Genomic DNA, 14,213 nt, shown 5'->3' on the forward strand with positions numbered 1-14,213 from the left:
GTGTTTTTTTTTTTTATTATTGGAATAAACGGTATCGACTACACGTTCACGTCTGCTAAAAAAAATTGACATTTTTGGCAAGAAGAAATAAAAATATTTGAAGAATTTGATAGTTATAAGCTTCGATAAATTTGGATGGATGAAACTGAAATAATGTGCCATTTCACCACATATATTAAAAAATGTTCATTTCGTAGGTAAAGAAAGTAAAGTATATGATCGCGAAGGTTTCAAGACATCAACGTGAGACAATATGTCGTAAAAAATCGACTGAAAATATTATTTTTCGACTATGACACTTTTTGGGCAAAACTATATTCTAAAACCACAAAACATCAAATAGGTTTATGATCTCTCAAACTAAAATTTTAAAATATCGACATGAGATGTTGATGAATTTTAAGTAAATCAGGGGCTAACATTCAAATAAATATATTTTTTTAAGATATTATACTCCTTGTTCAAATGAAAAAAATAAATACAAATTATTACAATGCTTGTATACCTATGTACCTTCATAAATGTATAACAATCACATCATTAAAAAGCAGCAATATGTAATTTTGAAAATTATGTACACGTGTAATCCCCCCATACCAGCAAATGCTTATTCAATTCTACAAAAAAAATGTAAAGCCAAAATTCTTGGCGATACACATTCCTACCCACCCACACCTCAATCTACACCCCCAAAACGACCCTACAATAACTTTATGGATGTTCTACATTTGCGTTTTGAGTTCCTTGCAAAGTTATGCGCACAAACCCAAGAGAAATTTGAAAATAAAATTCTAAAATTCACAAATAACAAAAAAGAAAACTCCCGCCCACCTTTCTAACCAATATCTACCTGCCACCACCCACAACTTTGAAGCAAAATGGAAAATCCCTATATTCTAACATAAGCTGGCTATGAGGAAGAGACAATTCTAAAGTCATTGCAAACTTCGATAGGTATGGAGAAAAAAACCTAACCAAACGAAACGAAACAGATAATATTTGATCCAATCATAACGTTAGAATATGCACACAAATATCCATATACAACAAGAACAACAGCAACAACAACAACGACCCAAAGGGCCCAGAGAAAAAATGAAATAAACATAAATGTATAGTAGCTGCTATAACGTATAATATTTAAAATATGACAGAAAGCAACAAAAACAACAACCATACTCCCAAGTCTTTTGCCCATCTGTGGCGGGTGGCAGCAGTGAAAAGTCTGTTGCCCAGTAGCAGTGGTGGCAGCAGAAACAGCAACAACAATAAAAATTGCCAAGGCGCGCAAAGTGTATGCCTGCCTGGCCTTTGTAAAATGCCCCCCATTCATCGGTAGTGTCACAAACATACACACACACTCACTCACTCACGTACGCCAAGAGCCCCACACACAACAAATTCATATTCAACCATTCACATTACTACCTATCATGCAAACATAGCTCTCCACAACCATATGGGGAGAGCCGAGCCGAGTAGAGCAGAGCATGACCCAAGTATGAGGCTCACAAAAAAAAATAAACCGAATGACAACAACAACAGTAACAATGCCCATGATGTTAGAGCAGTAAAAAACGGTATTAAATTTAAATTTTAAGCCACTCCTCCTCAATACAATAAAAAATATATAAGCAAAATAACAACAACAACAGCAAGCACACATAGGCCATGGCTCCCCTCTTGGCATTCATACTTGTACTCACACACACACACACTCTCTGCCATATCCACACGTGAATACAACAAACAGCCAAACGTAAAATGTAAAGTATAACTTTAACAACTCATAACGGTGATGATAGAGGCAACAATAATGTAAAAACAACAACAACAGCGACAAAGGCAGTTTAAAATACTGAGACACACAGAGCCAAATGTAGCAACAACAACTACTACTACACCTCATCATATTCATTGCTGTGTGTGCAGTCAAGAGTTGGCAGAGTACCGCAAAGAGAGCAAGAGAGCATAAGGAAACTGAGGCAAACCAATGAGCACACGAATTCATTCGTGAAGGAGAAAAAGAGTTTGTTGTGTGTTGGGCTCTGTTATTTCCTAGTTGGTGGATTGTGTTCTGGTCAGGGAGAGAGAGAGGAGGAGAATTCATATTGGATATGATGAGTAGGGGAATTGCCATGAGAGCCTGGCTTTGTTGTTATTCTCTGTACGTTATGTGTTGGGCAAAGAATAAAGACAATAATGTTAATGTGGATGGTATTTCCCCTGGTTAGAATTGAGAGAATTCCAATTGGTTTTCTGCTCTTTGCAGAGCATAAAAAGGGGCAAATGGGTATTTTGCTCTGCTGGCTGGTGTGGAATTCATTTGTTTATGCAAAAAGAACAAAAATAAGAATCATTTTCAATGAGTGATGTCTGTCGAAAAGTTTGCGGCTGGGTTATGCCCCTCTGTGTGTGCATAGCTCCGCAAGCCTAAGACGTCCACAAAAAAAACACCAATCAATAACAACTTAAAATGAGAGCAAAAATCATTTGTTTCGGCCGTTACTCTTTCTTGGGCATTGTTTTGTTGCTGTTTGCCATTTGCTTGCTTTGACTAAAGGAAATTTAAGTAAGACCCACGACGAAGCCGCTGCCATTGAGAATGGAATGAATTTAGTTTGAAACATAACGTGCAACAAGATAAACGCATAACGCTGTGTGAAGGCAAATAAGTCTAAGGCGCAGAAACAGAAAAGCAAACAAAATAAATACGTGAAAGTCTTGTTACGGGAAAAACCAAAAAGAGAAAAGAATTTTCCGAAAGGGAGAGCAAATAAAAGAAAACTCTCTCTGTGGTTGCCAAAAAAAAGAAAGGAAATCAAATTCAAATTGGAAAAATCTCACCAAAAAAAAGAAAATAAAGGAGAATAAAATCATCCCCCTTTTTAACAAACATAAACCAGACAATTGTTCTCAAGAAAAAGCAAAATAAGGCAAATTTTAGGGCAAAAAACTGCACAATTTCCATACCATACAACAACAATACCATCTTGGGCTGCGACTCTGCAAAAAAAAAATTTGCTAAGGATATCCGAATTCCTACTCAGACATCCATCTATCAGTTAGTCCGTTCTCAAACATTGCAAAACAAAGGTATTGTAACACTTTAACGTCGAATCGGAATTTTAGTTTCAAATGAAACGTTAATGTGAAAACACATCAGAATTACAAGAAAACAAAACATTTGTAAGAAAAAAGAAAAATAAAACACAACAACAACAAAACAGAAAATATGAATGAAAACAAAAGTTCTTAAATGAAATGGAAAACATTTTTTACGAACGCACAATCAAAATCGAACGCACAAAATTTTATTTTGAAATGGAATATAACTAAATAAAGATATTTTCAAGCAAATTTTTACGATTACGTGCAAAGTGTCACACACAAAAAAAATTTTCGTTGGATATTGAAACATTGCAAATCAGTGAAATAAAAACAAGAACAAAACGCAGATAAATATTTTCTGTAAAAAAACCCCCCTCAATTTTTAAAACATTTTTACATTGTGAAAATGGTTATGTCAGAGCTACGTTGGCATTCATCAACACCGGAGGATAATAATAATTCACTGAAACGTGATTTATTAAAAACACCAACCACCGCACACCATCACATTATGCAAAATCGATGTAAGTGATCACAAAAACATTATCTTTTTTTCAAATATTCATAAAAAATAAAAGTAGAAATATTGAAAAAAAAAAAATATATAAAAAAATAAAAATATAAGACAAAGAAAATTAGAAAATCAAAATATGGGTATTTGTGTTGCAAGATTTTTAATCCACAATCTGAATGTTAATTTTTCTTTATAAATTGTGGCCGCATGGGATTTTAACGGATTCTTCGCATATTAAGAATTCTCAAAACAAGAAAAGCGAAATATTTTTGAAATTTACACTTGTACGATACTTTTTTATAAAATCGCACTTGTTTTCAAAAGAGAAGGAGAAAAATTTATAAAAATCAAATATAATGAATAAAGTGTCTCTTGTGTTGAAATGACATTTTTTCGTCAGGTTCGTAACGTTGTATGACCCAAAAAAATAATCATGGAGATGAATATGATACATGTTTGGAGGAGTACCTGATTTATAAAACCATTTCTTATGGGCAAAATAACTATGACCGTTTTGAACTAGGAAAATTTGGTTTAAGAAGACGTTTTACGCCTCCCCACAGTTAATTTAAAATATTCTGTTTTATGAGTTTTAATTTATATTACAGTTGATTTTTTCACGGAAAATATCGCTAAAAGGTGTTACGGATATGTATGTAATTTTCTATTTTGATACTCTCAGCCGGTATTGTATGCAAAGGCTGCCCCTTTCCGAATATGTTGTTGAAAACAAAAGTCGACACTTCGAGCTTTTGATGTATGCCTTCAACAAAAAACAGCAAAAATCGGTTTCCGCTATTTTAATTTTTCTCCTGAAATAACGCATATTTTTTCAAGGGTAACAAGGGTAACATAACTCAAAAATGACTTTTGTTTTGAAGTAGAAAATTTGTATTTTTTATGAACCTTTGGTATCTTCCTAAGAAATTTTAATTTTGATATTTGAATATTGGGTTTATGAAACACTCAAGCACTAAAAATCATGTTTGATCTTGCACAGAAATTTCCTGATATTCTGGGTGCACTCAGCGCCTTGAACGAACATTTGTGTCATTATTTCCCATCGACTGCTTTGTCATTTTTTCGTATCGGTTTCTTCATATGCAGAATTTCTTTCTACAAAAGACTTTTCGCCATATGTCCGCTATTTGGTATAACCCTCTGTTTAAACTCAGTCGATTTAAAATATGTTGAAGGTTTCCGACTCATTTTCAAATGAAAAAATTTTAGTAATACGTATTTGGTTTTACAAGGATGTAACACGGTCCTACGCGGTATTTAAGTCAAGTATTTGGAGTAACGCTCACATACCGGTACCATCTACCATTCGGTGTTACAAATTGGGTCCAACTCCCATATTCAACATAATTGACTGTAATTAGGCTATTTGAATTGTCATTTTATATAATCTCGATATACGAAAATATTTCAATATATAGGTCCTCCGTTTCATAAACGGCCTATATTGGGTTAGAGCACATTTGAGTCTTTTTTTTCACACGAGGGTGCACATTTTCAGCTGACCTTTTTGGAAAGTAATCACGATCATTTTGTATGTTTACAAACTGCTGCACAACGAATGATTTTTCATTGGAGAAAACCAAATTCGGCAGTTCACCAGCGGTTCGGCCAAGCGAATCAACTGTTTTGTGTCTATTTTATTTCTGTTGCGGTGTAAGTTCTTGCACTTTTTGGAATTTCAATGGCTTTACCTTGAGCTCATTTTTCAATACCTGGCGAATGGAATATTGCGATATGTTCAGCTCAGCGCCATTTTTCGGCAACTTCGACGCGGGTTTCGATCCGTCCACTTCCTCGATGTCGGGCTACGCTACCAGTATCACGGTAACGAGCGATGGTACGAGACACAAAAGATTTATTCACATTTAAATGCTGTAGTGCTCTAACGATAGCCACTTGTGGTTTTCCAGGCAAATATAAAGAAATCACACTATCACGCTTCGATTCCATCACGAATAACTTTTTTTCTGGAAAATTCTCATCAAAATGCTTTTGTGCGCTTGTAAACAATATAATGAGCTGTCACTGGAATAATTTAAACAGCTGTCAGACGAGTGGCTCTGTAATGACAGCAGTCTGAAGTTGGTTGTAGTTTTTTTCATCTCAATCTGTATTTTTAAAACTCAGAGATCGAATATATTTTGCAATTTTATTTAAACTCGACAGAACCAAAAATTGAAAAATCCCTCAGAGCTAGAAACCCTTCTTTCTTTAAACGAATTTTAAGTTTGAAATCGTGGATATAAAAAAATGATATTTTGGAGTACTTTCTAGTTTAAAATCTTGAACTGGTAGAATTTTTTTTTCAATGAGTTTCAAGTTAAAATTAAAGAAAATAAAAAACATTTCTCAAAAACTGCAGGTCCAAATTATGATTTTTGAAAGGGAAAAGTTGAATGGGTGAAATTTTTAAATAAATATTCTCATGGATTCCAACTCTACATCCTGGATTTTTAAAGACATTTCTACTGCCTGACATGGTGAAACCCTTTGAATAAATAATGTCAGGGAATTTTATGTGTAAATTCTGGATTTTAAGGAATTTACAGCCTAAAGTTGTGGATTTTTAGTACAAGAAGTTCAAGCATAAAATTGAGGATTTTAAATACAAATAAGATGGCGGATTTAAACAATTTTTTTTTTGTGTTTTGAAAATCCATATACCATACTTTAAGGACTTTTGAATCCAAGCTCATGGATTTTTAGTAAAATTTTTTTTATCAAGGATTGCATCTTGTAAAGTAGATGATTTATTCTTGGTATGGAATTAATAAGTTTTATTCTTGGAAGCTATTTTTTTTAATTTTCTAAGTATCTATTTCTCTAGACATGTGGGGTTATCAGCTTGAGTCGCATATTTTTTGCAACAAATTTTTGGTAGAAAATTAAAAAAAATATTTTGCGTCTCTTTTCAACATTTCAACTTAATTTTAATTATAACGTGCATTTCCCTTAAAAAATCGTTAATCGTCCATTCTGATTGAAATCTATTTCCCCAAATTTTTTGCAATTCCCATTGAAACCCCTTTAACCGATTGGCGATGAATATTACGACGAATATTTCATTTTAATTTGTTATGATTAATACAACCCACCCCATGAAAGGCGAAATATCTGATTTGAATCGCGTGATTAATATTTTTATAATTTATTTTCCTAGCTAACTTTTTTTCTTGATTTGATATTGATTTCCGATAATTCTTTTTTTTTTTTCTCAAAAATTTCCATATTTGGTGGTCGTTCTTGAAATTCAATATATTATCGCTTACCTTTGATAATAACACTCATTTGCGCTTTGTGGACAACAAATGACCTACATTACAATGAAATCAAATGATAAGGGAAATATATATATATAAAAGTAACAATGGCACCTCCTCCTCTTCGATTTGTAACAATTTTAAAATTTGAATCGTAAAAAAAAATCCATACCTCATACAACCACATTTTAATATCGTCTTACAAAGTATTGAGACTCTATCAGGTGGTGAAAAAAATGAAATAAATTAATAACAACATCACTAACAACAATAAAATAGCAACACATTTTAAATAATCAATATATGTATGTATTTTTTCCGAAATTCAATGGAAATGAAGTCAACGACAACTTTTGACAAAAAAAGAAACGAATAAAAAAAAACAATGTCGGCCAAGAAAAACAAAACACGTTATAACAATAATTGTGTTAACAATCGTAAATTAATCACCATCAATTTTTTTCCCAAACATGCACAATTCTTATCACAAGTGAACAGAAACCAAAAATATGAAAATGAAAGGGGAGCGGGGAGGGGTGCAGGGCACGTACAGTGGTTTTATTTGAATAAGAAAAAAAGGTGGGGAAGGGATTTTTTTTTAATATTTAGAAGGGACTTTTGAGAAATATATATATTTTTTGAGGAATAACTAGCTCAATTTTTTTGTATTTTTAAAGCCTATTAACGGAAGTATTAACGTGGATATTATAATCAAGGACTTGTCAAGAGTTAAACGTTAAACCTTCAAAGAAGAAAATATTGAATCGATATTCGATGCCATCAGCCTTAATTTTTCTTTGGAATATTTTCCATATATATTTTTTATTTATTTAATTATTATTATTTTTTTGAAGAATAACAAGATTTTTTTTTTTTTGATATTTTTAAGGCATTTTCAAGAGCTAAACATTGACTTTTCAAGTGCGATTTTTGATTTTTGGGAAAAAATCGATGCCAATGGCGTTGATTTTTTTGGAATATTTTCCAAAACCCGTTAGAGTCGTCAACCCGGATTTTAAAGAATATTTCTTGCAAATTTTCCAATTTTAATAGCTTCTGGCTGGCTGGCTTCTTCAGATTACTCTCTATTACAGAGAGTAAGGTTTTTCAACATCCAGTTTTGCAATATTTGCTGATCGCCACCAATATCATGGTTTCATCCCGGCGAAGGGAATGGTCACTTGGGAATCACAATCACTTCTTGCCTTTCCCATTTTTTATACCCTCCACCATAGCATTGAGCGTATATTAAGTTTGTTATTCCGTTTGTAGCATCTCGAAATATACATTTTAGACCCCACAAAGTACTTTCTTGATCAGCATAGAATTCTATGTCGATTTAGCGATGGCCGTACGTCTGTACAAATCAATCTGTGGAAATCAATCTAGAATTCAATCTGCAGAACTTTTGGTATTGAAAATGGGTCATGTAGGTCCACGTTTTCGTATAGCCCTCATATAACGCCACCTCCCGATATTCGGTATTTTGATGATTTTAGCGACATTATTCACTGTAATTACTTCAAATTTGGTATTTTACGTTCGTAATGGATACTACAGCCTAAGATAGAAAATTGTCTGTGCAGATCCACGTCTTCGTATAACCCCCACATAACGCTACCTCCCGATATTCTGTATTTTGATGATTTTAGCGACATTATTCACTGTAATTACTTCAAATTTGGTATTTTAAGTTCGTAATGGATACTACAGCCTAAGATAGAAAATTGTCTGTGCAGATCCACGTCTTCGTATAGCCCCCATATAACGGTACTCCCCGATATTCGGTATTTTTATGATTTTAGCGACATTATTCACCGGAATTGTTTCAAATTTGGTATTTGAAGTTCCTAATGGATACTACAGCCTATGACAGGTCCTCCCTATATTTGGCATTATTCACCGATTTTTCTTTTTTCAAGTTTCGCATTTGAATATTGTAATGGCTTATGACAAAAGTTGCCTATGCAGGTCCGCGTCGTCGCATAGACCCCAATATAAAGGTTCTATTCGGTATTTTTAGAGTATATAGCTTTTTTATTTTATTATAAGTTTTGTTTTTCAAGGACTTGTCAAGACCTAAACGTAAAATTTTCAAAGAACGATTTTTTGGGAAAATTCTTTAATTCAGTGATTTTTGAATAATATTTTCAAGGGACATTATTAGCCAAATCGCGACAAGGGCCAGTGTAAAAGTTCTGCAGAGCAAATTTTTTTACCAATTTTTAAGATTTGTTTTTTTTTTTTTCAATTTTTAAGATTTGTTTTTTTGACAGCTTAAATTAGTTATTTGGATGTTATTTTTGAAGACTTCAGGACGAAAACTTTACTTTTCTTGAGAATATTAAATAACAAAACTTATAACAAATGGTCGTAGATTTAAAATTTTAAATTTTAAATCAAGAGTTTTAAAAATAAATATTTTTAAGGATTTTCAATTTTTATACCCTACGATACACTGGGGAGAGACGAGATAGACCCATAGTTTTTTTTTTTTTTTTTTTTTTTTTTTTTTTTTTGAGGCATGTCTTTTCGTCCGTTCGTCGGTCAATGCATTTTAGTAACCAAATGACAGGTTGCATTTATTGTCCGATTGAAATTTAATATTTCGACAAATCATTTGTTAGCTCAATGACCTATTGAATTTGGCGTATTGTAATTTAAGGGTGCCATTAGAGAAAAAATATTTTTTTAATAAATTTTCTATGGAACTATCCAATCACCATCATTGGAAAAATCTTACCTACTTATAGAATATTTTCAGAGGGGCGATTTTATGAAAAAACTCTAGATTTTTTTTCATCCAAAAATCGTGTCTTAATTTTACCTCTCCCTTTAAGGGATTTTTAACTTAATTCCATCTATTTTTTGTAATTATTTGTTTTTTTTTTCTAAGGAAATTTAAATTTTTGTTCTATCTGACCCACTGTATCCCTCGGCTCATTGGCATATCAATCGATCATATTGAACAAGTGAAATAAACAGATTTAGAAATAATATTCTATGGTCATAGTTAGAAATACGTCACCCCATATACATATAACCCCCCCCCCCCCTCAAAAAAAAAAAACCAAAGGGGTCTGTCACAATTCGACAAAAAGTTAAGGCTTTATGACTGGTTCGATTGGAAACCAAACCATTTTGAATATTTGTATCAAGTTATCAAGCCAAATGGTGTCATAACATCATAAAATTGCCAAATTAGTTGTTTGCAATTTTATTTTTAAAAGAATTGCTAATGGAAATTCAAATGAGAAGTAAAAATAAAAATTAAAATTGTTATCAAAATATTTTTTGTTTTTTACTCTTCATGAGTAATATAATTTTATGGTATTCTGGGAATTGTAGAAAAAAAAGATAAACACCTGCAGAACTGCATAAAGCGTCTGGTCTAATACTTGAATTAGTATAAGAAAAGAAAACAATCAACGACATACAGAGTGAAATGAAAGAATTGCAACAAAGCCAAACGCCATAATTTTTGCATTTTTTTTTTTAATTTTATTGAATGAAAGCAAAAAATATCGGAAATAGTATAAAATTTTAGAATAAGTTTAGATTTGTTCGAATTGCTCACTTTTGACACGAATTATGGCCTTCAAACCACCAATGAAACCGTCACACGCTGCCCGAATGTTGCTCTGCGGTATTTTGGTCCATTCCCGGCGAAGCGCTTGCTTGAGTTGATCGACACTTTGGTGTTTTTCAGCGCCAACCTTGCTTTCCAAAATATTTCAGACACAATAGTCCAACGGATTGGTATCCGGAGATTTTGGTGACCATTATGCGTTGGAAATGAAACGAGGAACCTCATTTTGTAACCATTCCTGGGCGCCGGCCATGGTGACGATGTGGGCGCTTGAGTTCTGGTGGCCAACCGAAGGTGCACATTTTCAGCTGACCTCTTTGGCAAGTAAAGGGGATCATTTTGTTTGTTTACAAACTGCTGCACAACGAATGATTTCTCATCGGAGACGGAGAAAACCAAATTCGGCAGTTCACCACTTTTCGGCCAAGCGAAACAATTCTTTAGCTATTTTGAGTCTATTTTCTTTCGGTTGCGGTGTAAGTTCTTGCATTTTTTGGAATTTCAATGGCTTTACCCCGAGCTAATTTTTCAATAATTGCCGAATGGAATATTGCGATATGTTCAGCTCACGAGGCGTTTTTCGGCCATTGCAACGCGGTTTTCGATCAAGTCGCTTCTCTACTTTTCGAACCATTTCTGCTGTTGTTGCTCTTTTCTTCAGTCCACTTCCTTGACGTCGGGCTACGCTACCAGTATAACAGTAACGAGCGATGGTACGAGACGCCAAAGATTTATTCACATTTAAATGCTGGAGTGCTCTGACGATAGCCACTTGTGGTTTTCCAGCCAAATATAAAGAAATCACACTATCGCGCTTGAATTCCATCACGAAGAACTTTTTTCTGGAAAATTCTCACTAAAATGCTTTTATACGCTTGTAAACAATATAATGAGCTGTCACTGGAATAATTTTTACAGCTGTCGGACCAGTGGCTTAAAAATGACAGCAGTCTTAAGTTGGTTGCAGGTTTTTTCATCTTACCCTGTATATTAAGGCTATGTTCCAAAACAGCAAGAATGTAAAATTGTTACTAAAATAACCGATTTTGCCTCTATGATATCGAAATTTTATATACCCTCTCCAGCCATATGGCTGAGGGTATAACAAATGCAAAACTAGTAGATTCTTGAAACAGATCATAAATTAAAAGGGTCTTTTATTCACAATCACCAAGGCACTCTTATCGTCATATAAACTCTAAATCCAATTAATCACTTAGAATTGGACCTACCATTGCCATGACCAGTTAGCCGTAATCGTTGAAGGCATTTTGATTTTATTTAGATTATTTAAAGAGTTTCATTTTACGGTATTTGCCCATTTTTCATAATTTGGGTTGAAAAAAAAATTAAAAAATTATTCTCCTCCCAATGACTCACCTACACGATTAATAATAGCGATTAATAATAGCACGATTAATAATAGCTTCCTGATACATAATAATCTTAATTTCAATATGCTATCCATCGAAAATATTCACCTGCATTTTTTTTTGATTTTGAACTTTCATCATCCATGACCAATACGCTCTCTCTCTAATTGGACTACGTGCCTTATTTTACAAAAAATTCAATAACTTTGTACACCTATCTGTCAGATAATTAATATTTATTCAAGTGTTTAGTCACCCATTTTATGAATGTTTAAAATTTACGGCCGTAGATAAGTTATTAAACGAAAAAATATAAAAAAATTCGAAATCGAACACAGGGACAACAATACGCATTAAACGGAAATCGAATATTAATCTGAAATTTTACAAAAATCAAATAAAGATAAGGCGTTAAAGTGTTTCGCAAAAGGCACTTCAAAATAAGAACTTTGGGGGGATTGATCGATTCGAGGCTAAGTAGGGGGAGGGGGCGGGGGGTTATGATTTAGAATTCTATTAGTAATCCACCATTTGATTGTGTGACTCAGATGGAGTTTGACAAGAAATAAATAATAATTTCATAATATTGAGAATTAAAAAATAATAATAAGGATGGGATTGAAGAAGAATTTCAGGGGGACTTTTGGGGTGAATGGTTACAAGAAAAAATAAATAAAATAAAATAAATAAATAAAAAATTAAAAAAAAAATCTGATTTTTTTAAAGTAATTTTTTTCCAGAAGTAAAATGTAAAAAAGGTTGGATTAAAAAAAAATAAAAGTTAATTAAAAAAATTAATTAAATAAATAAAATAAAAAAAATATAATTTTTTGAAGTAATTTTTTTCCAGAAGTAAAATGCAAAAAATTGGATTAAAAAAATTAAATCTTATATTTTTTAGATTATTTTTTTTTATTTTTCCAATTTTTTTTCATAATTTCTTCCTCGATTTTGACTTTTTTCCTGGAGAGAAGTTATAGCTGTACGTATATAAAGGGTTTTTTTATAATTTTTGGAATCTGACCTTCTTTAAATATAATTTTCCTAAGGTGATTTTATAGCCTCTCTATTTATTTTTGTTTTTAACATTTTTCTATCTTGAACTCTTATAGTTTTGTGTACAAACCATTTCAAGGACTTTGTATCCTTTATGCCTTCTCAAACATGCAAAAATTCTATTAAAATTGCACTTTACTTTGTGTCTACGTATAGGGACTCAAATATGTTTTTTTAAAGGATATAAAAAATCCCATATGTTTTCCAACAGAAAAAATGTATTTTTACATTTCCCCAAAATACCTTCATTGCAAAATCAATAGGAAATTCAAATTGTAAGCAAATGAAACATGCACTCACCTTTAAATGTTTATCTACGTAGTTGTGTAGTTATTGACCAAACACCTGGCCATCCTTGAATGATGATGACGTTGTTGACTCCCTCGCCATAAGTGCCACTTATGCCAGGACATTTACCCAGGGATGGCTGGCGAAATACGAAATGTTTGGTACGTGCTTAAAAGTAATTTGAATTTTTTTTGTATGCCATATCATGAGGGTGAGGGTGGGTCTTAGAAGGTGCATAAAATCCATAGGATAATGCAGTTATTTTTTTTACATTTGTGTAAAGGAAGTAGAAATTTTGGCAAAGCAAATTTTGTGGTCATCGTGTCCATTTGCTAATTTATAGACTCTGGAGACTGTCTGCAAAACAGACTTTTATGTATCTGCATATGTTGAAGCAATAAAAATGCAGGATATTTAAGTGTTCTAGAATGAAAAGAAACATGCCAAAGGGACATTTTGCGATATTTTGTTGTAAAAGTTTGGGAGCGGGCATTAAAATTACTTGACCGAAAATTTTTGAAAATTAATGGAGGATATATATATATATATCCTCCCTGATTGGTCTCAATTGATTAATTGATAGTTAATCTGATAATCCGTCAAGAAATAATAAAATTAATTCTCGAAATTATTAAAATTATTTTAATTCCCATCTTTAAAAGACAATTCTTAAAAAAATCCACGTCAAAGCCCTAACAAAATAGAAAATATTCTTTAAAAAATCCACGTTTGTTTTGCAAAGGCTCCTTGGAAAATATTCTTTAAAAAATCCACGTTTGTTTTGCAAAGGCTCCTTGGAAAATATTCTTTAAAAAATTCACGTTTGTTGTGCAAAGGGTCCTTGGAAAATATTCTTTAAAAAATTCACGTTTGTTGTGCAAAGGGTCCTTGGAAAATATTCTTTAAAAAATCCACGTTTGTTGTGCAAAGGGTCCTTTTAAAATATTCTTTAAAAAATCCACGTTTGTTGTGCAAAGGGTCCTTGGAAAATATTCTTTAAT

At 32.6% G+C, this 14,213-nt stretch overlaps 1 protein-coding gene across 1 annotated transcript in view; it reads left to right on the top strand.

The window, feature by feature from the left end:
- The first annotated feature begins 2,455 nt into the window (after positions 1–2,455).
- Positions 2,456–14,213, top strand: part of LOC101897291 (protein nubbin) — a 32,247-nt gene continuing 20,489 nt past the window's right edge. The window contains exon 1 of the mRNA XM_020036719.2: positions 2,456–3,635. Within this exon, the coding sequence (XP_019892278.1) occupies positions 3,518–3,635 (118 nt within the window). The 5' untranslated portion in view covers positions 2,456–3,517. The remainder of the gene's footprint in view (positions 3,636–14,213) is intronic.

The sequence above is a fragment of the Musca domestica genome, unplaced genomic scaffold (genome assembly GCF_030504385.1).
Source record: "Musca domestica strain aabys unplaced genomic scaffold, Musca_domestica.polishedcontigs.V.1.1 34, whole genome shotgun sequence".
Lineage (NCBI taxonomy): Eukaryota > Metazoa > Arthropoda > Insecta > Diptera > Muscidae > Musca > Musca domestica.